The following is a 24218-nucleotide window of genomic DNA, read 5'->3' on the forward strand; positions in this document are numbered from 1 at the left end:
TGAGGAATCCTCTCGGAGCAGCCCTCTCTTCCTCCCCTACCTCACACTGAGGAGCCACTTGCTAATGAGACAAATCCGCAGTCATTTTGCATAGATTCTGTCAGGTAGGGAGCAGTGACATTTTACCTATGAAAATGTTTGACAGTTTTTCAGCCCGGAAAGCAGTCACCCAAAGAAGTAAACATATCATATCAGAAGCCTTAACCATCCTGCTGGCTTCATGCCTTTTCAGTCTGCAAAATGCCTCTGCTAAAATTCAACCACCTGGCACACTGCGGTCCTTTAGCTATGACCCCTCCACTGCTCTAAGAGCAAGATGTTTTAGGAAACGGGCAACTGGAAGGTTTGGGGTGAGATGGGGAGAAGAGGAGGCAGAGGAGAAAGCAGCTTAACAGTTGGAGAAGGGCAGAAAGGCCAATTCCTCCCCAGCCAGCTCTGGATCACCATAATGAAACCTTCCTGCCCAGTACTCCCACGGTATCTTTTTCTCCAGCCTTCTTGAGATATAATTGACGTATAACATTATGTAAGTTTAAGGTATCTAGTGTGTTGATTTGATATGCTTATATATTACAAAATGATTACCACCATAGCTTTAGCTAACACCTCTATTATGACACCTAATTACCATTTCTTTTTTGTGGTGAGAACATTTAAAATCTACTTTCTTAGCAACTCTCAAGTACACAACACAGTATTATTAACTACAATCACTATGCTATACATTAGATCCCCAGAACTTACTCATCTTATGGTTGGACGTTTGTAATCTTTGACCAATATCTCCCCTTTGCCCTCAGCCCCTGGTAACCACCATTCTAGTCTGTTTCTATTAGTTCAGCTTTTTTAGATTCCACATATAAGTGACATCATACAGTATTTGTCTTTCTCTGACATTTCACTTAGCGTAATGCCCTCAAGGTCCATCCATGTAGTAGCAAATGGCAGGGTACCTTTCTTTCTCATGGCTGAATAATATTTCATTGTGTATGTATATGCGCTACATCTTCTTTATCCGTTCATCTGTTGATGGGCACTTAGGTTGTTTCCATATCTTCGCTGTCGTGAATAACGCTGCAATGAATCACGTTGTCTTATTTCGTCTTCCAGAGATTCTGCTGGGTAGGGCAGGTATTAGTCCCAGTTTACAGATGAGAAGCAAAAAATATGATTCCATTTGACACAGAAGGCATATTGGGAGCAGAATTTGACAATACGTCTCTCCTGCACACACATTTTGCCCCCAGGGAGAGGCTGTCCATTTTGCCTTGCAAATCATGGTAACTGGCCTTTATTTTTCATTTCACTTCCTATTGTCTCATTGTCAAGAACATTTATTGATCCCACAGCTACGCCAGGGGTCGTTGGCTTTCCCAGTCAGCAGACAAGTTGCATGTCTCAACTGGTGTTTCTATAAAAGACGAGCATTCTAACAGTTGGACTGAGCTTTTGCACCATTAAATTAAAAAGAATTTTTTGACAAGGACAAAAAAATCAGTTAATAAGAAGTCAACAGTAGAGTTTCTGGATCCAGACTGTGTAGGCTTGAATTCCATCACTTACTAGCTGTGTGACCTTGGGCAAGTTATTAACCTCTCTATATTTTGGTTTTCTCATCTGTAAAGTAGGAGGTAATAATACCTATCCATAGGGTTGCTGTGAGGATTAAGTGAGTTATTATATATAAATTGTTTGGGCCAGTGCCTGGCACATAGTAAGTGCTTTACATTTTGCTGTTATTTTCAATGTTAAGTGGTTCTCCCATCAATTTCTCTTAAACTCTTAGCTCCTGCTACTACTTATCTATAAGTACAAATTGGTTTCTGATTTAGGACATAATTATGTAATCCGTTATTTTAAAGGTGCCACTCAAAGCACCAAGGCAGGGTGCTCTCACTCAATACTTAATAGGAATCAGAATGGAAGGAAGTAATAAAAATAACACTGAGTACTCAGCACGTGCAGAGCATTCTGCCAATCACTTTTGACACATATCCTTATAACAACCCACTAGAGGTAGGTCCTATTATTACCATTTTCAAGATGGGAAAACAGAGACTTAGAAAGAATGAGAGAAAAAGAGCATCATGCCAGGTTCAAGGGTAGATATCTCGGAGGGGGGGTGACCTGTGTGACCACAAAGAAGTATCTTTCCCAAATTGGACCTCAGTTTCCCCAAGTATATAGTGTTCTTAAAATCTCTACAAGGCAAGTTTAACCCAAATCGCCAGCATTGACTCCAGGTACCATTAACTAGCAGTGGCGATCATCATTGCTTATGCCGAGGAGTATTCAGGGGTGTCTGTGTTCTCCCCAGCACAACCTTCACCTGCCTCCGTTTCGCTCCTGCTTTTTAACTTTCTCAGCCTCCTCCTGATTTCATTCCAGCTCAAACAGCAAGCAGCCCTCTTTAGATCAGTGTTGCATGAGCCCTCTGCCCTCTGCCCCCGTGCTTCCTCAGAGTCCTCCTGTCTCAGAGGCTGGATACCAAGCAACCACTGTCAAATATTTACAGAGCAGACTGCAGCAAGCCAGGGCTTCCGGGGAACTGCACTGGAGAGAGCAAACAATCAAAATGCCATTCCCATTACATTTTGATAATACTCCAGGGTTTACAAATGACCCTTAGATCCTGATGTCTCTGAGCATCCTACCTCCTACGTGCCATCAACCAAGTGCTTGCTGTAATCCGGCATGCACCACCGCATCCCAAACACAATTGCACCCAAACCTCACACTACCCATGAGCAGGTGCACTCTGCTTTAAAGATGAGACAACAAAGACTCAGAGAGATGGGTCAGCTTGCCCAGGATCGTTCCACCAATAACAACAAAGCATAATTGAACACAGTAGGTCCAACTCTCAAGGCCACACTATATCATTGTCTTATTTAGATCGATCGTGTTGTTCTGCAGAGATACAAAAACGGGTCATAGTAAGCACACGTGTACACAGACCCAGAAAGCATCATGCTATCGTCTCTCCCTGGACTGTCCTACCCCACCTCCACCCCTCCTCTTTTTTTTTTTTGCTTGCCCAACTCCCACTCATCTTTCAAAAATCAGCACAAATGTCAACTTCTCCATAAAAATTCTTCTTTCTCTTCTCAGCTATTTGCACCTAATATGCTTACCATGTCATAATGCAATTGTTGTTTATCTACGTCCACGTTTATTTCCCTGGGGACAAGGACTGTGCTTCGTAGATCACTCAGTCCCACTCATCTGGAGTAGTGCTTGCCACACAACGGATTGTCACTACTTGTCTATTGAAGGAAGGAGGGAGGAAAAAGGGAGAAGGAAGGAGAAAAAAAAACAAAGGAAGAGGAAAAAGAGAAGGGAGGAGAGGAAGCAGGGAGGGAGGGAGGAACCGTTCAGAGGAGAGTCTAATTTGCCTGCTGCATATTGCTTTTTAATTAATTCACATGTCTCTCATGAGACAGTCTATTTTTATTTTTTACTCTTGATGCTATCCAAACAGAAGCTCAGCTCACCAGGACTGACGAGGAAGAGTGTACTCAAATACGAGTGTACTTAAGGCTGGGTCCTGGGAAATCCTGGTCACTGTATAACACAGAGCAACCAATTTGCAAACCACATCCCTCAGCTAACATTTCACAAACTCCATCCCCAGAGTTTGTTGCAAGCTGGGGGAAAATTTTCTTTAAATGCTCGCTTTTCGATCCTAAGAGTTAAGATTTCCTTGAATTGCTCCGGGACAGAAGCCTTTGGTCAAGGGTCTGTTCCTCCATTCCGGCCCTTCTGTTTGGAGGTAACAGAACTTGATACAAGAGACCACATTCCTCCTGGGTAGTCGACGTGCTAAAGCTGGCACGCCCCTGAGTCATTTCACAGAGTGTTTTCAGCATTCTTTCTGCCCAAGTGACACTGCTTCCTAGGCTCATAGCATCCCAGTTTAGTTTTTATGCTTCTTCCCTCCAGAAAAAGGGATCATTTATTTCCTTGTATACACAGAGGAACATAGAGACACAGAGAAGTGACAGGCAGATGCAGTAGAAGGAAGAAAAACCAAGACTGAGAAGTCAGCTTATTCACGCACCAGGCAATGCCTTTTGCAGAACTAATTTTGTAGAATTAATTAATAGCATTTGCTTCCATTTTGAGCCTGACGTACTGGCATGATGGCAGGCACTTCACCCGGACTGTATTTCTTTGAGATCCTCACACACCATGAGGGGGGAATTATCGCACTTGCCAAATGAGACAATTAACAATGTGTGGTGTTGGAGCGTCACCCCAGGACTACACAGCCTGAATTTTCAACCAGCCTACTCCCCTGTGTGAAATACATGCCTGGAACGCCAGATCCGAGCTGCAGGTGATCCGTGAAAAATTGACCCTTGCAGTGCCGTTTACAAGATGAAAACTCCTCAGGCAGAAAAGGGTTTTGAAATATTCTAGAAAGTTCTTTGCTGGTCTGCCTTCCACAAATATTAATTGTTTGCATTTATTAAGCACATGATTTCTGCTAGGCTTTGTTTTAGATGCTTTGTGTGAATGACTTCATTTAAATTCTCACAAGAAATCTGTGAGGTAGGCTCTGTGATTATCTGCATTTTGCCGTGAGGAAACCACAGCCCAGAGAGGTTGCCAGACTTGCCCAAGACCGCACAAGCAATAAGCAGTTGTTTCCAGTCTAACTGGACAGCCACGTTAACTTGACTAAGATCCTCAGTGGCCACCTCTTATGAACATGATGTTGTTTGGGGCATTGTGAGGTATCTCGATATACACCACACAATCTCAAGATACATACGTCTTCCAAATTTATCAAATCAAAATATGCAGAATTGAAAATGTAAATATCACTATAAGACAAATAGGCAAGACATGGCCTAAAGAAGCAGAGGGAGGATTGCATTTCTGTGGCTCCCCTCCATGTCTAGCACTTAAAATGTTACCTCACTTAAGCCTCAAACCTTGCAAGGCAGACACTGCCCCCATTTTACAGATGAGGAAATGGGGGCTTCCAGGTAAATGGCCCAAGTTCACACGGCTGCTAAGGGGCAGAACCACATTCAAACTGGGATTCATGTGGGCTCAAAGCCGAGACTTCTGTAATCATTTTTATTAACATCCAACACCTCACCTTTTTTATGTGTCTCCTGAGTGTCAGTGCAAATACTGTTAAAAAACAAACAAATCAGAGGGCCGGCCCCGTGGCATCATGGTTAAGATTGTGCACTCTGCTACAGCAGCCCGGGGTTCACAGGTTCTGATCCCGGGCACGGACCTATGCACCACCCATCAAGCCATGCTGTGGTTGTGACCCACATACAAAATAGAGGAAGATTGGCACAGGTGTTAGTTCAGGGCCAATCTTCCTCACCAAACCAAACCAACAAAGGAATGTTGCCCTGACTCCATTACACATTGTAGTTGAGAGCACGTGGAATATCCATGTATTCGCCTAAACCCCCACAAACATGTTTGTCCCCATGCTGGAGCCCCCTGTGCCTCCATTTTGTGTCTGACTCGCATTCCTACAGACCTGCTTTATGTGGAAGTTCTACTCCATGGCCTCAGGTTTCAAAAACGAAGTCTGATTGGCAAACAGGCCTGAGCTCCCAAAGTCAGCTGCCTGGTCCGCTCACAATGAACAATGGATATGGAATGTCCACTCCGTATACATTCCGGAGAAATTCATTACCCAGCTCATCAGAACAAGCCAAGGACACCCCTTGCATCAACACTGGGTGTCACTGATGAATACATCCATTGTGGAGGCAGTCCCAGACATGCAGAGGGGAAAATTCCAAACAGACCATTTTCTTTTTCCTTTTTTTTAAAAATCACATCACATCACGTGATTCCTTCTCTCCGACATCAAATATCCTGCTGTTACAAGGAGCAAGACCAAATTCTCTTCAGATTGGGAAAGATAACTAACATGGCTAAGAGAAGTTCCTAGAAAGAACCAGGGGACAGTGAATTCCACCTGCCCTGCTGACGGTTGTACATCTGATAGAGATTTTACACCACATTATTTGTTAAGGAAAAAAGAAAAACATTTTCTCAATATCATCTTTAGTCCTAACTTGTGGTCAACACTCTCCCACTGCACTCCCCAAACATCACTGTTAATTTTGGACCAAGCGACACTTATTTACTCATTTTTCAGCTTTGGATAAACAAATTGGACATGTTCAGAGGGTTCTTTTCCCATCCCTCTGCTCCTATAACTCTGTGATGTTAGTGTCGTGGAACAACTTTACCAAAACAGTAAGGGGAGGAGGGGCAGGAATGTCACCTCATACCTGACAGAGTCAGACATGAGGTTCTAGCCATGGTTCTGACCCACGCGTTGCCTGGCCAGGCAATCTTAATCAAGTCTCCACATGGCTTCTGCAAGCCCTGGCAGCAGCTTTGTGCCAATGAGGAGAAAGCGTCCCTCTGGGGAGAAGCAGCCCCGTCAGCCTGGCAGCACAGGGCTTGGCAAGTGTAACCCCAGCTGGACTCCAGCCCCCACCGCCCCTTGACCAGGGACCTCAGGCAGAGCCTAAGCTGCCTAGCCGTTCCCAGAGCCCTGGGTCTCTCTTTCACAGTTGTGAAGTGGGATAGATCATTAGTGTTCCACCAAATTCTCTGCACTAATGAGACTAAAATGACATACAGAGCAGTTTAAGAATCAGCCCATTAATAGGAGATTCTGCTGCTCTGGTTCACTTCCTGAGCCCTCCATAATACTTCTCATGAAAAGCAAAGACTCCATTTACTCTCTGAGATTGCTACTTCCCACACTCAGAGAACCACCCCTTCCAGACTTGGATCAAAGAGCAGGGTGGGCTTCAGAAGTGTGCAGCCTGGGCTGTTGCACAGGGCCCCACGCTCAGAAAGGCCTCCCACTTGGTTTCACACTCTGACGTCACCATCTTGAAATTCTTAATCATTTCTGAACAAGGAGCCCTACATTTTTCTTTTGCACTGAGGCCTGCAAATTACGTCGCTGGTCCTGCCAACGAGCCTTCAGAGGCACCGGATGGCTTTCTTACACTACATAAAAGACTTGGAAAGGAAAATGGGATATGTCATCCCTCTGCTGGACAGGAAAGCCTCGGTCACAATTAGAGTGTGAGGCAGGATGGTGCACTGGACCTGAGAGCATGGGCTTTAGGAGGCAACTTGAGCTGGGTGCAACCCTGCATCCTGCAAGACCTCCCACAAATTCCCTAAAAGGAGACTATTAATGCCTGCTCCTCCCTGTTAATAACGAAGAAAGGGCAGTAAATGAAGAGATTGTCTGGCACGTCACAGGTGCTCAACAAATGTAAGCCCCCCTCCCAGCTTGTTTCAGGGATAAATGTCAAGATGTGCAAGGCACATTCCAAAAGGCAGAGGGCGATAGGTGGCCTTTAGCTCTAGGATCACATGATTCTCCATTAACCAAGGCTTAGAAGCCAGCCTTCCTCCAGTCCATGGATATTAGAATACTTTTAGTTGCAAGGGCAGAAAACTAATTCATATTAACTAGAGAAAGTGGGAGTTTGTTAGTTATTGAAACTGGGAAGTGCAAGGATACAGGCATTGCTGTATCTGAGGATTTATACAATATTATTCAGTTTCTCTCTCTCTCTCCATACTTCCACTCTTTCTGTCTCCACTTTGCTTCATTCTGGACTCATGCTCCTTTCGTGTGGTGGATAGGATGGCTGCCAACAGCCTGAGACTCACACTCTCTCAGCTTAGCAAGCCCGTTAGGGAGAGACACGTATCCCTGTCAATATCTACATATCAACCAACGGAAAGATTCTAATCCATCCTGCTTGGATTATATCCCCACACTTGAACCAGCCATGATTGCCAGGGTGACGGGGTTTGTGCCCACCTGAGGGTAAGACCGTGGGGCTCAAGCTTCATGATTGACAGTCCCAATGAGAGCACATGACATGAGGGGAGGAGAAGTTCCCCAAAGGAATAGCGATGCCAGACCAATAAATGCAACATGTCCTCTGTGCCTGACGTGGTCCCTATTCATTCCCAGTGGGTGTCAAAGGAACTGAAGGGAGGGAGAGGGGAATCGGGCGGTGTAGGCAGTAGCGCTTAAAGCGGCCTTCACTGAAGGATGGAAAGAAAGAGACACACGTCATCAAAGAGCATCTCTGTGAGGAAAGGCAAAGATCTGAGAAAACACAGGGTGTATTCAAGGCTACTAATTACATAACTGCAATTAACCTCACATCGTTAAATTTTTAATAGTGGTGGACAAATTAGTGCATGTATTATGCCAATGACTGAAGTCCGGGAAATGTTAGCTTAGTATATACATAGGTCTTTCTTTCGCCAAGGAGCAGTCAAAATCAGTACTGTGCTATTGATGGTCCATATGGTATCTCTGACAAACTAAATTTTATGTCTTTCATTGTGTGGATGGCAAAGCCTTAGCACTGGTCACTTGATCTCTAGTGAGATCCTAGAACCCTCAGCTTCTGGCTGGCAACACCTATTCCCTAGATATACTGTGTCTCATGGTAAAAAAAAAAAAAAAAAAAAAAGGGAAAACCAGCACTCTTGGACAGTGACCCACTCTATCACTCTCTGTTTCAGAGACAGACACACAAAAGTGGGGCTGATGTGAAAATCGCTCATCCCAGAATTGGCCGGCTGATTGTCCTTGAGAACAGAGGGGACCATTCTCTGTGGTTCTCCAGGGCCAGCAGGCTTCAAGGAGTACCAGCCATCTCTTTGGGGCCAGAGGTTCCCCAGCTGATTGCCACATGCACCCACGTGCAAAGTGGCAGCTGGGCCCTCAATGGGATGACTGCTTGGTCTTCCAGTTAGCTACCAATTTCAGCCAGAGATAATTTAAGAATGTCTATATTGTCCACTTACCTTTTCAATTATTTTCTCCAGGCCAAAGTGAAAAGTCCTCAGGGTTTCGATGTGGATCAAGATGTCAAAAAGCTGAACAAAGCCTGCAAAGGAATGGGTATGAAAGATATTTTGTTTGCTAATTTACTTTCGAAGTTGATTAAACTTGACCTCACATCCAGCTTTCTCATGATCTTAGGAAGATGACCTCCCACTCACCTTGTATATTTCAAGCTAATCCAACTTGATCGCTTCTAAGCTTCTCTTTATAAAAGGCCCCAAAGTTATAATCAGATCCTATTACTTTTTAGGATTCAATATAATAGTTAGAAATTGGATATTGTGACATTTAATTTGATGTTGACGTGGGAGAAACTTCCCAAGAAGAGTAGTTCATGCAATCCTAATGTCATCTGTACCCCTCTGATCCCTTTCGTGGGAGGTGGTAGACAATCAGGTCTGACGAGAGCTGGATTAGGCCCGGGGAGCTACACCTAGAAACAGATCAAGTGAACTTACAACTGTGGCCAAGGTCAAGAATCAGCGGTCAAAACTAGAAAAGCTGTTTATGTCCAGGCCTAAGGGTAAGTGCATGGCCAAGAGTCGGGGACTAAGCAAGAAATCAGGAGGGTAAACCCAGGAACATGGCAGGATGACAGCGAGAGCATCTAGGACTAAGGCCGTGAGGAGACACTCTGGGACCCAAGGAAGTTGCTGATGAAACAAGGTTCTAGTCCCAGGAGCCTGGAAGAAGGTGGAATCCAAAGCACAGACAGGAGTTACCTTGAGCAGGAGGGGGGAGAGAAGGAGGTGAAACTGAGAGCAGGAATAGATATATTCATGGGTGTTGTGAGGGGAGAAAGTGGAGGGTGTTCATGCCTGGTAATCTGATGACATTGCTCAGCGAGTGGGAGGCAAGATTATCTGCTAAAGAGATGGACATGACAGAGGAATATGGGGCTTGAGCGATAATTTGGAGTATTTCTTGAGTAGAAAGGAAGGGAGAGGTGAAATCAGCAGTAAAAGCCTGCTGATTATGCTGAGGGCCCCATTGAATAGGAGGAGGAGATTTTTACTTAGAAGTAAATTAGTGGAGATTTGCTTTCCTAGGAATGGGTGTTGTGGTAGAATAAATATGGCCGTAAATTCTTTGTGTGATTCCAGAGGAAAGAACTGGGATCTGTGGTGGAAGATCTTAGAAGACATATGTTGCTTCAATACAGGAAGTATCCAGCTATAGAATAGTCTGCCTTGCTCAAGAAATGTTGGAGAAGTCCCAAGGGAGTTGCGGCTGGGGAAGATCTGGTGGGGAAGTGGTAGAAGGGCTTGCTACATATTAAGCGTTCTTGAATAAATCACAGAGGGAGAAAAACAGAGGGAGCTAGAAATGAACAATGACACCTAGGTTGCTTGGTTCGGCGTCATCAGAGGAGAAAGCACAGGGCTTCCAAGAGCAGAGAAGAGCTGCTCATATCCTGACCTGGCTAACATGTATTTGGACAACAGCTGTTGGAGATGGCTTTGCCTGCCAGCGGCAGGATGTTTACAGTTCTGAGTTTTGTTGAGAGGCTGAGCCAGCCTCACAGGTGCTTCTCTGCTGCTTCTCCAGTGAGGTCCTGACACCTGGATGGGAGTTGGAGACAGGAGCTGAAGTGGGTGTGGGAATGGTTCAGCTGTGCTTAATGATAAATCCCTTCATTCTTTAGTCACCAAGTGAGTTCAATTCAATAAGCCCAGATGGAGCTCTTACTATATGCCAAAGTCACAGTGTTCTTGTCTCCCTTTTGGATGTGGCCACAAGGTGGGACCACTATTGTGCTGGTAACTGTTGGAGAGCACCTTCTATGTGCCGCATGCTAATCTGGGTACTGCACGCACATTATCTATGTAGTCCTCCGAACACCCCTGTAATGCTGGGTTATTATAATGACTTAACAGACAAGAATGCTGAGGCTCAAAGGTTAAATATCTTGCCGGAAGCTGAAGAGTTGTGAAATCAGGGTGGGGAGATTGGAAACTAGGGCCGTCTTGGAAAGCCATGATTTGGTTGAAGGTCTAGAATTCCAAACTCTATTAATATGTGCAAACAAAGAAAATAGTATCATCAGCAAAATTTGTCTGCAAGACCACGCACCCATCTTAGTGGTATACTAGCCCTCCCAGGGCTGGATTTAAATGTCCAGGGCTATGCTGTCCAATGGCCACAAAGATGAGCCACATATGTAATTTTAAATTTTTGAGAAGCCAAATTTTAAAAGTAAAAAAAATCAGGTGAAATGAGTTTTAATAATAAACTTTATTTAGTTAACTCAATACTGTATTGAAAATATTTCAGCAACCAATATAAAAATTCTTAATGAGATATTTTACATCCCTTTTTTTTCCACATTAAGTCTTTGAAATCTGGTATGTTTTCTACATGTACAGAACATTTCAACTTGGACCAGCCACACTTCAAGTCCTCAGTAGCCACATGTGGTGAGTGGCTACTGTATTGGACAGAGGGGTCTAGAGACCCTACACATTCAAAAGATTATGTGCACTCCCTACCCACTCATCCACCTATGTAATTTGAAATAATAAGAATGCTATACCATAAAATAGTATTTTATTTTTCTAAATAACACAAAACTTCCAGATCTCTTTACTGTTTCTTTGGTGCCCCTGCTTTCCTGGGTCCTAAGCACATGCTTGGTCTGGGTCTTGGTTGACCCAGAGCAGCCCTCTCCCCTCTCCCTGATGCTGAGGCTCTTTGTCAGGCCTTCCTCTTGGGGCTCTCTGCCCCTCTGCTGTCCTCGTCCCAGCTCCCAGGCACCTCACCACCAGCCTCTGCCCAGAGCTGCCACTTGTTGGGCCACCCCGGCAAGGCCCTTCTGAACAGAATGTCTTCTTCTTGACCGTGTATGGACCCCAACATCCATTATCCTCTCTGAAATGTAAAAGGATGCTTGTCATTCTCCCTCACAGAATCACAGAAACAGTCTCTCAGAGGGAAAAGCTGCCATGGAGAGTATCTAGTCCATAATATCTCAGATTTTAATGTGCATTTGAGTCTTCAGGGGAGCTTGTTGATATGCAGATTCCGATCCTGTAGTTCTGAGCGGATTCTGAGATTTTGCGTTTTCAAGAAGTTCCCAGGTGATGCTGATGCTGCAGGTCCTGGGACCACACTTGGGGGAGCAAGGTCCAGTTCCTCTGAGATCCATGGGGGTCAAGCAATGCTGCTCAAGTCACATAGGAGCAGAATCAGGCCTGGAACTCAGAGCTTGTGACCCTGAGCCCAGGGCTCTTTCCACTTGCGAGGTATGGGAAAGAACTTCGGACCAGGGCTCTTTCCACTTGCGAGGTATGGGAAAACTTCGGACCTGGGCTCTTTCCACTTGCGAGGTATGGGAAAGAACTTCGGACCTGGGCTCTTTCCACTTGCGAGGTACGGGAAAGAACTTCGGACCTGGGCTCTTTCCACTTGCGAGGTACGGGAAAGAACTTCGGACCTGGGCTCTTTCCACTTGCGAGGTATGGGAAAGAACTTCGCACCTGGGTTTGAGCCCCCGCTCTGCCGCTGAGTTTCTCAGTTTTCTCACCTGCAAAATTGGATTAATCATGTCTCCTCACGTGGAGGCAATCAGAATAAAGGAGGCAGCACCTCTCTATATGCTAATCTCCTCCTTCTGAGCGATATGCTCAGATCCAAATCCCACACCATGCCAATTAGATCCATGTGAGCAGCGGAGTAAGGCGACCCTTGAGTTGCCTTTGTTCTCCATCACTGAGGGTGTACCAGGTTGAACAGTGGCCCCCTCCAAAGATAGGCCCACCCAGAGCCTGTGAATGTGAACTCATTTGGAAAAAGAGTCTTTGCAGATGTAATTAAGTTAAGGATCTTGAGAAAAGATCATCTTGGATTACCTGAGTGGGCCCTAAATCCATTGACAAGCGTCCTTAAAAGACACAGAAGAGAAGAGGACACACAGGGAGAAGGCCATGTGAAGACGGAGGCAGAGTTTGGAGTGACGCAGCCACAAACTGAAGGACACCAACGACTGGCAGAAGTTGGAAGAGGCAAGGAACAGATTCCATCCTAGACACTCTGGGGGAGCGTGGTCCCACGGACACCACGATTTCAGGCTTCTGGCCCCCAGAACTGTGAGGGAATAAATTGCTGTCGTTTTAAGCCACGAACTTTGTGGTAATTCCTACAGCAGCCTCAGGAAACTAATACAGAGGGCAAGTGAAAAGCAATGACCCTCCCAGGCAGGCAGGATTCCCCGCATCGTTACTTCATCTATCTTCCCCTCACCCCCATTTCCGAAGGACACTGAGGGCCTGGGAAGCCTTGTGGTGTGAGTGGGAAAGACTGGCCCTCAGGCATCAGAGATGGGGCTGCGGCCCCTGGGCTCCAGGGAGCCAAGGCTGTGGCCACAATTTGGAGCCTGGGGAAAGCTGAGCCCTGCCTCCAGCACACTGGGGGGGCCACTCACGGGCACATGGGCTCCTGGTGTCAAGTGGAGGGCACTTCAAACCCAGTGCCTCCATCCTGTTGAAACTCAGCTCGGTATCTTCTCAGAAAGTTGCTGGGAAAGCAGAAACAAGGAGGCCCTCCGGCACTCCTGGAGCCGATTATCACCCCGGCTCTGACCTCTGCTCTGTAATTATTCTCCAGTGTCCCATGCACAATCCGGGCTGAGGTTCCTTCTTTTCTCATTTTTTAAAATGTCTTTCTCGGAACCACTAGGGACTAGCCCCAGTGCCTCAAACCATTGTAAATGTTTACAGGAAACTGTTCAGCAGCACAGACTGCTTATATGACACACATTGTGAAATGTAAAATGAGATCACTGTTCAGTAAATCCCTTCTTGGTCGGGTGGTGGGAACAGCTCCCGGGTTAAACCTGAGACCTGAACTCAAAGGGCTGGAGGGAAATCTAGCCATTTCCACACTCCCTGCCCCCCACCCCCAACCCACCCCCAACCTCCAGGCTGTTGCCGAGCCATCCCAGGCCTGCCTTGCTCTCTGGTCTCTCTTTTTAAAGCATTCTAGGAAGCAGAGTCTATATCACGCTATTTTTTAAATTTTAACTCAATTTTCCTGAATTATCCAAATGTGGGTTGACTATGGCAGCTTGTATGGCCCTGCTACATACAGCCCACCCAAGTGGCACTTGCAGCTTACACCAATGGAGAAAGAAGGTTCCATCATAATGCTGTGCCAACTTCTCCATTCATTCATTCATTCATTCCTTCACACATATACACATGCATTTAAACATTCATTCAGCAAGTTGTCTGATAAACATTGAGAGCCTTCTGTGTGGATATAGTGGTAAGCAAACCCCCCTGCTCCCACGGAACTTGCAGTGTGGCGTGGCAGAGACAGGGCGGAGGAGGAAAACGGCCATGTGAGGGACACTGAGGGAGGAGTGTCCCAGGAAAGGTCAGTGAGTTGAGTCCTAAAGGAGGATGGGAGTGAGGTGAGGATCAAAGATATGGTGCTCCAGGTAGAGGGAACAGCCCGTGCAAAGGCCCAGAGGTAAGAAAGAAAGCGTTGCTTGTTCTAGGAGCTGCAAGTGATTGATAGAGTCGATAGAAAGGAGGCCTGGGAGAGGATGAGCCAGGGGGCAAGACTTTGAGAGGCAAGTAGGAGCTACTCAGGAGACCTCATGTGCCCCACTAAAGAGTTCAGACTTTATTCTGGGTTTGAAGGGGCCTATATTGAAAGGTTGAAGTAGAAGAGTGAACAGGTTGATTTGCTCATCAGAAAGGTCGTTCTGGGGATGGTGAATGCTGACTGGAAAAGGTGAGGGGAAGGCAGGAGCCTGAATGGGTATCAATCATTCTGCTAAGTGATGTGACGGAGGTGAGGATGGAGAGAAATGGGAGGATCTGAGAGACACGCAGCAGGTGGAATAGTGAGGTCTTAGCGGTGACTAACTGGGTGTGGGGTGAGGGAAGAGAGGAAGCCAGGGATGAGCCCAGATTCCTGGCTGGCAAAACACAGCGAATGGGCCACTGGAAGGCAGGAAAGTCCCTTCCAGAGATGACAACTGTAAGGATCCAGGCCTGAGATGCGGAGGCCCTAGACCTGGGCAGGAGCAGCATGCATGGAAAGAAAGGGGTGGATTCAAGAGACTTTTATGAGGGGAAAAAATCCCTTTTGAGGTGAGATTTCTGGCACTCAGAAGTTAAAAAAAAAATGTCACAGAGTAACTGGATACACATTATGTAGGTGAAGCTGCAGGAGGAAATAAAGAGGAACAACATACACACCAGTGTTGGAACTGAAGAAGAATGAGGCAAGCAATTAATCTCTGCTCTTTTTGCAAGTGAGCTCATCCTAGAATTTTCTGTTTCTCCAACAGGCATCAAATAGCTAGATCTTCCCAGAATTGTAAAGATGACACTAATCCTTGAGACTAAGTGAACAGACCAAGGACACAAAGCTAGTGGCTCTCTAACCCCCAGGTCAAAGCTGTCTTTCTAAGTCCTGGGACTGTCTTTCCAAATAGGGCTACAAGGGCTGGTGCCAGAGTGGAGCGGAGGGTAAAACACCTCAAGTCTTTGCCAGCCTTCCTTTTTCTTCCCTTCCCATCTGCGGCCAGGTCCCCTCCATGCCTTCCCATATCCATGACACAGATTCTTCCTGCTCCCAACTCTTCTATGAAAACGCATCTACTATCTCTTGCTCTTTCAGGATCCTGATCCCTCAGTTGGGTAGGAGCAATTGTGAAAGTCCAACTAATTCAGTTCTATTCAAAAATGATCCAGCACATGCTATTCACAGGCAGTAGACACTGAAAGTAGGACTAGGAATGGGCTGGTGCAGGAATCTCTAGACTTTTGGCCACAAAGAGAGGATTTTTGTTTCCGTTCTTGAAGTCTTGAGATATTGCTGAGGACAGTGGGTATGTTAGTTTCTTAGATATGCCATATCAAAGTACCACACACTGGGTAGCTTAAAACAACAGAAATGTGTTCTCTCACAGTTCTGGAGGCCAAAAGTCCAAAATCAAGGTGTCAGCAGGGCCATGCTCCCTCTGATAGCTCTAGGGGAGACGAGTTCCATGCCTTTCTCCTAGCTTCTGGAAGCCTCAGGCATTCCTTGGTTGTACATGCATCACTCCAATTCTCCATCCTCACGTGGTCTTCTCCTTGTGTCTCCTTACATCATCTTCCCTCTGTGCGTGTCTGTCTCGTTACCCAAATTGCCCCTTTTTATTAGGACATCGGTCATATTGGATCACGTGCCACCCTGATGACTTCATTTTAACTTATTACTTCTGTAAGGACCCTATTTCCAAATAAGGTCACATTCTGAGATACTGGAGGTTAGAACTTCAACGTATGGTTTTAGAGGGACACAATTCAACCCATTATAGTAGGTGTCCCCTGACAGCTAGGATACAGGAGAAGGGTCAGATGGGAGGTTCTGCCAGTGTACCCGTTCCCGTGGAAATGTACACACTGCTGCGGGCCAGGATGGACAAAGTGCTGGCATTTGAACAGACCTTAACCGTTGCCTAGATACGAGTTTTCCGAGTCTCGTATCTCATCCTCTCACAGCCCCTGTGAGATCAGCATTGTCTTAAACTCCATCTTCTAGAGGGTGAAAGAGACGCAGGGCAGCCCTACCCAATAGAAATGTAATGTGAGCCACAAATGGAATTTCAAATTTTCTGGAAGCCACATTTAAACAAAAGTAAAAAGAAATGAAATTAATTTTAATATATTTTATTTAATCCAAGATATTAACATTTCAACAGTTAAACAATATCAAAATTATTGAGATATTTTATGCTCTTTTTTTAAAATAAAAAGCCAGGGTGCACTTTACACTGATAGCACATCTCAATTCAGCCTAGCTCGTTCAAATGCTTGCTAGCCACATCTGCTGCAGAATTGGACAACGCAGCTCTAAAGTGAGTCCAGAGCCTCTCAGCTGGTGTGTGACAGAGCTGGAATTCCAACCCAGTTCTCGCTGACTCCAAAGGTTATGTTTCTCCTACCACAGCAGCTGCTTCTACCACCCGGGGCTGCTAGGGAAAGTTGCTCTCCATTAACTATTTCCCACTTAAATTGTGTTTCTCTGTGTGATACTAGTTCTGAAAAGTGCCTTCCAGAGAAAACACCTCAGCTTAAGTAATTCCAATAGTGGGGACCTCAGGACCTATGACAGGAACCATGGAGAAGGTGTTTGGAAACTAGAAGGAGGTCCTTTCCCTGGAAACCTCAAATCTTCCCATGTGACCAGCTGGTTGCTTTCAGCCGACTCTAATTCCAACAGCCACAGATCCAACCCATATGGTAGGTGTGGATTTAGGGAATGGCTTTAGCCCATTCATAGTCTCCATCAGCCTCTCCCAAAGCTACCCTGAATAAACATGGAAAGCAAAGAAAAACAGTGTGGGTTCTACACAAATGCAGCTTCAAACAAGTCTAGCCATCCTGACCCTTCCCTCCAACCAGATTGTAGCCTGCAGGTCCTCCTCTGTCGAAAAATCTGGAGCGCCTGCTGGGTGCCCTGGGTGGGATGTGATGGAAGCTAGCTCAGGGTCTAGAAGTTCTCCATTAACTGTTACACAAGGATCAAGAACTTCAGTTGCCATTTCTCCTCGCCTTGTGGTAGGCATGGTCTTGCCAGTACCCAATGGTCCTTCCTCCCCCTTCTCCCTACGATCACACAGGCCTTCCTTGCTTACTCCAAGGAGTTACTCCACGTGCAGTCTGGCTCCTGGTCTCTCTGAAATCTTATTTAAACATAAATCACACTTGATGGCAAAACATTTGGGTATTTCCTCAGACACAGGGAGACCAACGGTGCTGCCCATCCTTACCTCTTGTCCCACAGTGGGTTGAGTGTTTTTGGGACAGAACTGGAAAATAGGATATGGACCCTGCCATCAAAGAGCTTTCCACCTGCATAAGGCACCAAGACAGCCTCAAGAGAGGCAGTGGGCTGGGTGGGATGCACACGGGCCCGGAGTTACAGGAGCTCAGCTTCATATCACCTCTCTTTGAGAAAATCGATGCAAGATACTTATCTGGAAAATACTAAGTGAAGTCATGATACACAGTGAATCCCCTGGGCCAAGGGGTTCAAAGCTGAGTAAGACACAATCCCTGTCGTCAAAGAGTTTACAACCTATTATAGGGTTTCAGACCTCAACCATTCAACCACCAACTTCCATGATTCTTGTCAATCTGAGTACTATCAACTTAACCTTTTTCTTCTGATCAACTCATTTTTAGCCCCGTCCTTCACAAAATAGCAAATAGGTTTAATGACTTAGTTCTCTCTATCTATTTTAAATTCACACTAAAATAAACACATAACTATTAAGATTTTAAATAGTCATGCACGGAGCGCCACAGATCATCTTTCACACCTGCAGTGGTATGCATAGTACTGTACCTTAGAAATCCTATATTTGTTGGGCAAGACAGACCCAACACCCCCACTTACCCAAGGAAGACAGCAGGAAGTGGCCCCACAACAGTGCCTGCTACCACTTAGTGACCCCTCCCTATGGCCCAGACACCAGGCTCAGAATGTCACACACCTGCAGTCTTATATAATCACTGCCACGATGCTAAAGATATACAAGCCATGTTCATGAAAGAACAGAGGGAGCAGAAACTCAATGCTTCAGGATTTATAACAGGGCTCGACCTACCAACAAATGTGGCTGCAACAAAGTGAGTGAGGCATGGGGGTTGTGGGAAGAGACAGGCTAGAAGAACCATAGTTTGAGAGCAAACTGCAGGAAGTCTCAGGGCCACGTTAAAGAACTCCGATTTAGTTCTAGGAGTCATGAGGAGTCACTAAAGGTGTTTTAAATAGGGAGTGAAACGAGAACACACATTCTTCTGAATGATGATTCTGATGGCAGCCTGGATGGAGGGGGGACCGCAGAGATGAGAGCCTGGTGTCAGGGAGACTAAAAACAAGTAGGGCCTGTTAGGCAGGGACAGTGGGAATGAAAGAGACAGAGTTGTCTTGTAGGTGAGAGAGATGGGACTTGGTGGTATTGGAAAGTAAAGGAGACTGAAGGTGGGCCCTCAAAAGTGACTTTGGATTTTCTAATTCGGGGAATGCCGTGCGCTCAGATGAAGTGTACAGGGCGGGGAAGGGACTTAAGAGTAGACGAGATGAGTTCAGTTTCACATGCACAGGGAATTGAAATGCCTTGGGATATCCACAGGAAGATGGCGACAGGCAGCTGGAAATAAGGTCTAAACTCAGGTGAAAGATACACGTGGGAGGTGTTAATTTGGTATTCATCAGCGAAAGGGTGATGGTCGTGGTGGGGAGGGCAGGAAGAGTAATTGCTTGGTTTCTTTCTCCTGCCCTTTAGGAACTGATGAAACAACCATCATTGAAATCCTATCAAGCAGGACATCGGATGAGAGGCAACAAATAAAGCAGAAGTTCAAGGCGTCGTATGGCAAGGTGATTCCAGGGGTCCATACGAGCATGGACGCGCGGCCTCGACTTTGGCGGCCTCTGCTTCCTCTGCATCCGCAAGGCAGCAGAGAACATCTTTAAAGCTTTACTGAGTTAGCCCAAGAAAAACATGAAATGACTACTTAAAACTTTAATTGACTTCAGAAAAACTGAAATTGCCTTATTAGCTTAATGGCTTGTAAAACCAATATTCTTTAACTCATTATTTTTTAAATTGACTTCTTTTTCCATTAATCCCTCAATCATTTTTTCCACTCATTTGGACTAATTGCACATATTAATTTACAGATAGACCAGTGCTTTGAAATCCTTTTTCACAGGTGGGTCGTTATACAAGAATTCATTTATTCAGGCTTGTTCAAGGATGAAGTAGTCTTCACAAGGGATTGTTACAGAAAACTAAAACAAAACAAAAACAAAAACCTCCATCTCATTAAGCATCAACACCTTTTTTCTTTCTTTATGAATTTTTCTTTCACTCTTTTTGTTGCCATTGATGGTGTTAAGTATAGAAATCTTTAAGTATGCATTAGGCTGTCTATTTTATTTATTAGTGTATCATGAGCACAATTTAACCTTTTCTTAATGTCATTGGAATTATCAGTATGCAAAATGAATATTAATTATCATGCCATATTCTAATCCATATTTATAAAACCTTTACAGTTTCAATCACACTATGTATAAACAGATGTAGAGATAGAGATGGGTTTTCTTACTTCTTTGACACTGGGCAGGCGACAGTCTCTTTAGGTCTTGGTCTCCTCAAAAATAGAATGAAAATGATAATTCACCTCCCGTCTCAGGCTGCTGGGAGAATCAAGCAGGATAATGCCAGCACATACCAGGAAAGGGAAGCTATGATAGGTCTGCTCGTTTCCATTTTACAGAGAGGAAAAGTAGAGCTCATTTGTTTAAATGACTTATGCAAAATCACACACAGTAAGAAAAAGTACCAGGACTCAACCCAAGTCTTCTGACCTGGAGGACGCAGCACCATGAGAGGAGCTATTTATTTCTACACCAAATGCAGCAGATGACTGTATTTTTATAGTTTTTCTGCTTCTCACAATCAGGCTTTTCAATGTAATTTTTTTGATGAAAAGAAGTGAGTCTTTAGCTTAGCTGCATTTAATGGAATTGAATGACGTTGAACTCTCATCCTTGTCCACGTGTCTAACTGTAGCAGCCTTTCAAATGCTGGGTCTACTTCCACCCTACCAATGCGGAAAGTCAGATGCAGGCTTCTTAAGCTTTACGTAAAATAAGAGTAAATGGATTCCAAGTGAGGGCCTGGGGCTCTGCTAAAGATGAAGTGGGCATGCTCTAACACAAAACCTTGCAGTACCAACATGTGCCAACCGTTTGCTTCCTCTCCCGTCCTCAGCTGTGTTTCAGATAGCTGACACTGCCAAAGAGATGATCTAGAATCACAATATCACGAAGCTAAAAGATGTTAGAGACGAACAAATCTAAGTCCCCATGCCAACTGAGCTCCGAAGAGAATACCCCTCCCAAGGTGACGCAGCTAGTTAGCAGGAAAACCAGGATTAGAGCTGAGGGAACCTGAGCCAGCTTCTGTGTCCAAACAGAATGTAAACACACAAGGATTTGTTTTCCTGCCTGTGGCTTGTAAGAGCAGGCAGCTGGGATTTCTCTTCTCTGCAGTTCTGTATAATGCCCATCTGACCTGAAAAAATATTTCCAGTCTTCGAGTGGATCCACGCGGTGCAGTTCTGACCAAAGTCTTGCCTTCACAAGATACAGTGTTAGATGGAGCAGCTGCCCTGGGATGGAGGTGGTAATATCACAGCCCCTTGGAAGACTGCAGATCCCAGGGCCTCGGACAAAAATCTTCTGGGATTTTCTCCCAGGCCCGGAGCTCAGAGGTTCCTTTGAGAAATAGTTGATTTGCCTTCTCTCAGAAAGTTCCTTTCCACATGGAATAATAATAACAATAACCACTTATTGAACATTTAAAAAGTGCCAGGCACTGTGCTCTGTGTTTATATGGATTGGTTCAATGAATTCTTCCAACAATCCTAACAGGTAAGTCATTTCTCCCCACGTTTCAGAGAAGGAAACTGACAGCTGGTGAAATTATGCACACTTCCAAGGTCACAGACCTATTGTGACTGTGTTGTTAGCCATCATGCCATGTTTCTGAGTAGCCAGACCCACCCTCTGCTATCATTTGGGTCCCGGAAATGCTAGCTGGTCCCTGGGCCTCCAGTCTGACCCACAGTGGGCTGTCTCTGCGTGAAAGTCTCACTTTGAGGTCCTTCATTTCAGTTGGGACATTGGCAGCTCTAGTTAGACTGAACGCCCATTTTTGACCTTTTCCTCTTTAAGCCATCTAGTCAGAGGGAGGCAGGCGGAGCAGGCAGTTCACATGTGATAGAGGGCACTTGCCGAAAACATCCATGAAGATGGATGCTTGCCAACAACAGGGTGCCAGTGAGAATTTGATGTCCGTCTCTCCCCCCTACCTGAGTGCTTCCCCACGTGTCCCTCTCAGGATTTAGCAAGAGAACCAAAGTGACTGTACATCTGATTTGCCCAGGATGGTCCCTAATTATTCCTGTTGTCCCCCTGAAATTATTAATAGTGCCCCCTTTCACTCTCACATCATCCCATTTGGATGATAAACGATCTTGTCCCCCTAGAGATGACAAACCTGTATTTCAGTCCTTTCTAGCCGAGTGTTTGGGAGCGAGTCCTTGATCCTTTTGAGGTTCATTAAATGGGGATAATGCCAATTAATGCCAGGGCTGTTTTGAGGATCAGTGAGAAAGCTCTCTGAACCCTAGAATGTTCTGCAAATGCTGGTTGTTACTGTGATTCATCTTTGGGGTCTCCAGACCTGAGCAGGGGATCTTCTATCTGTCTCTCTGCCAGTCTTGGGGGAAGAGGGATGGGCAGTCATGGTGACCCTTGTCCTCTAGAGCAGGTCACTTGAACCCGTACAGCTCCTGTCTAGATCACCTTCCATGTGTCCACAGCAGGTTTCCTGTCAACCTAAGGTCACGCAGTGGGGAGAGCAGACACCTGTCCCTCTTCTCTTGGGCCATTCCCAGTCAGGGCTACTGCTGTCTTCCTACAGGAGCTGGAGGAGGTGCTCAAGAGTGAGCTGAGTGGAAACTTCAAGAAGGCGGCCTTGGCCCTTCTGGACCGTCCCAGCGAATACGATGCTCGGCAGCTGCAGAAGGCCATGAAGGGTCTGGGCATGAATGAGGCACTGCTCATTGAGGTCCTGTGCACAAGAACCAACAAGGTTAGTTCCAGCCAAGCCCTTGGACCCCACCCCGGAGGGAACATCCATAAGCCCATCAGAGGTGGTTGCAGCAGCCAGAAGGGAAACTACAGACTGCATTCCACCCATGGGGTGAGCAAGTGTCTGGGTAGAAATGTGTCTGCTTGGCCCATGCAGGGGAGATGCCCCTTCCAATCTTCTGGCGGTCAGTCTTGGTGTTGCTGCCCCTGTCTTGACAGAATAGATCCTTCCAGAAGAGCCGTGCCAACCCAGCTTTTGTTTTTCTAAATGGATGCACACTTTTATATGCAGGAGGCAAGATTCTACCTTCTCCCTCCCAGCCTGACTTTGCAGGTCTTTTGGCACAAATAAGGCAACAAGCAGCCCAAGCATGTTTGCGTAGCTGCCTCGTCCATGGCTGTCATCTAGCGTAGAATACAAAGAAGAAGATAATAAGGCAGGGAGGTGGGTGGGCAGAGGGGATCCCAACGAACACTCCCAGGGGTCATCAGCACCTCTCCAGAGGTTTCTGTGTCCTTCTATCAGCAAACCTACCCCCTTGCCCCTTGGGCATATGCCACCATTTCAGGAGCTGGAAAGAACATTTGTTAAGGCCCCAGTAGAAGCCCATTCATTCTTGGTTCCAGAAGCCATGAGAGCCAAGGAGCTCATCAAAAGTAAAGGGGGTCTATAAATCATTATCTGGAGACCCCCCTCCTCTTCCACAACCACCTATCACATAGGATGGGGAAGCCCAGCAAGGAAAATGCCAGAAACTCCCAACACTCCTGACGCCTCTGGATAAGAAACAGAAGCAGTGGTTGGAGCAGATGGCAAGGAAAAATGGCACAGCGCTCTGATGCTGAAATGCTATTTTAAGCCTTGACTGCCCACAACCCGACCCTGAACCGGTTTCTTGGGCTCAGCCTGTTCTGTGCAACGTATTTCCTGAAGCACTGCCATGCTCCCAGCCACAGGGGCAAACCCCTTTCGTGGGCATCCCTGGACTTCTTTTCTTCCCACAAGATAATGAAAACCCTGCATTTCCAGGAGTTTCAGCTCAGGATTGTGCCTTAGAGGAGGGTTAGCAAAGAAGGGGGCATCAGTTCAGGCCAACAGCCGCACAACTTTCCCTGCTCGACATTCCCACCCTTTCCAGAAGCACCACCGTCCCAGCGAAGAGGCATCTAATACGGGCGCAATCAGCAGGCTGCCTTGGAAAGAAGGTTAATTTGATCATTATTTTTCTAATCTTATTTGATCACTTGCTGTTCTCCCTCAGCCTAGCTTCTTTCAGGTCCTGGTCTCAAACAACAAGCAAGGCGTTTCTTTTTTTTCAATCAAGTAGATCTGACAATAAAGAGAAGAAAAGCAGGGAGAGAGCAGACCCCGGGTTCCAGCACATCCCGGTGGTGGGTTAGAAGGAGGAGAAGGGGAGGGAGCTGTATAGACAGAGAAGGTCAGTGCCACCGGCCTTCCACCTCCCTCCCACCCACCAAAGCCCTTCAGCCAGTCCTCACCTATCACCCCACCACCTTCTCCCCATCGCTGCCCCTGACTTTCATTTGAAACAGTTTGTGGGAGATGCTGTGGGGAAACGTCCGCTCTTGTACACTGTGGTTCAAGTGTGAACCGAGCCAGCCGGCCTGAGTGGGCCACTCTGCACAAGTCATT

The 24218-nt window shown here is 46.0% G+C and overlaps 1 protein-coding gene across 1 annotated transcript in view; it reads left to right on the forward strand.

Moving 5' to 3' along the window:
- The window catches only part of ANXA13 (annexin A13), a 52269-nt gene that overhangs the window by 14190 nt on the left and 13861 nt on the right, over positions 1–24218 (forward strand). Inside the window, exons 3-5 of the mRNA XM_046642555.1 lie at positions 8872–8947; positions 19182–19276; positions 22395–22565. Of these exons, the coding sequence (XP_046498511.1) occupies positions 8872–8947; positions 19182–19276; positions 22395–22565 (342 nt within the window). The remainder of the gene's footprint in view (positions 1–8871; positions 8948–19181; positions 19277–22394; positions 22566–24218) is intronic.

The sequence above is a fragment of the Equus quagga genome, chromosome 16 (assembly GCF_021613505.1).
Source record: "Equus quagga isolate Etosha38 chromosome 16, UCLA_HA_Equagga_1.0, whole genome shotgun sequence".
NCBI lineage: Eukaryota > Metazoa > Chordata > Mammalia > Perissodactyla > Equidae > Equus > Equus quagga.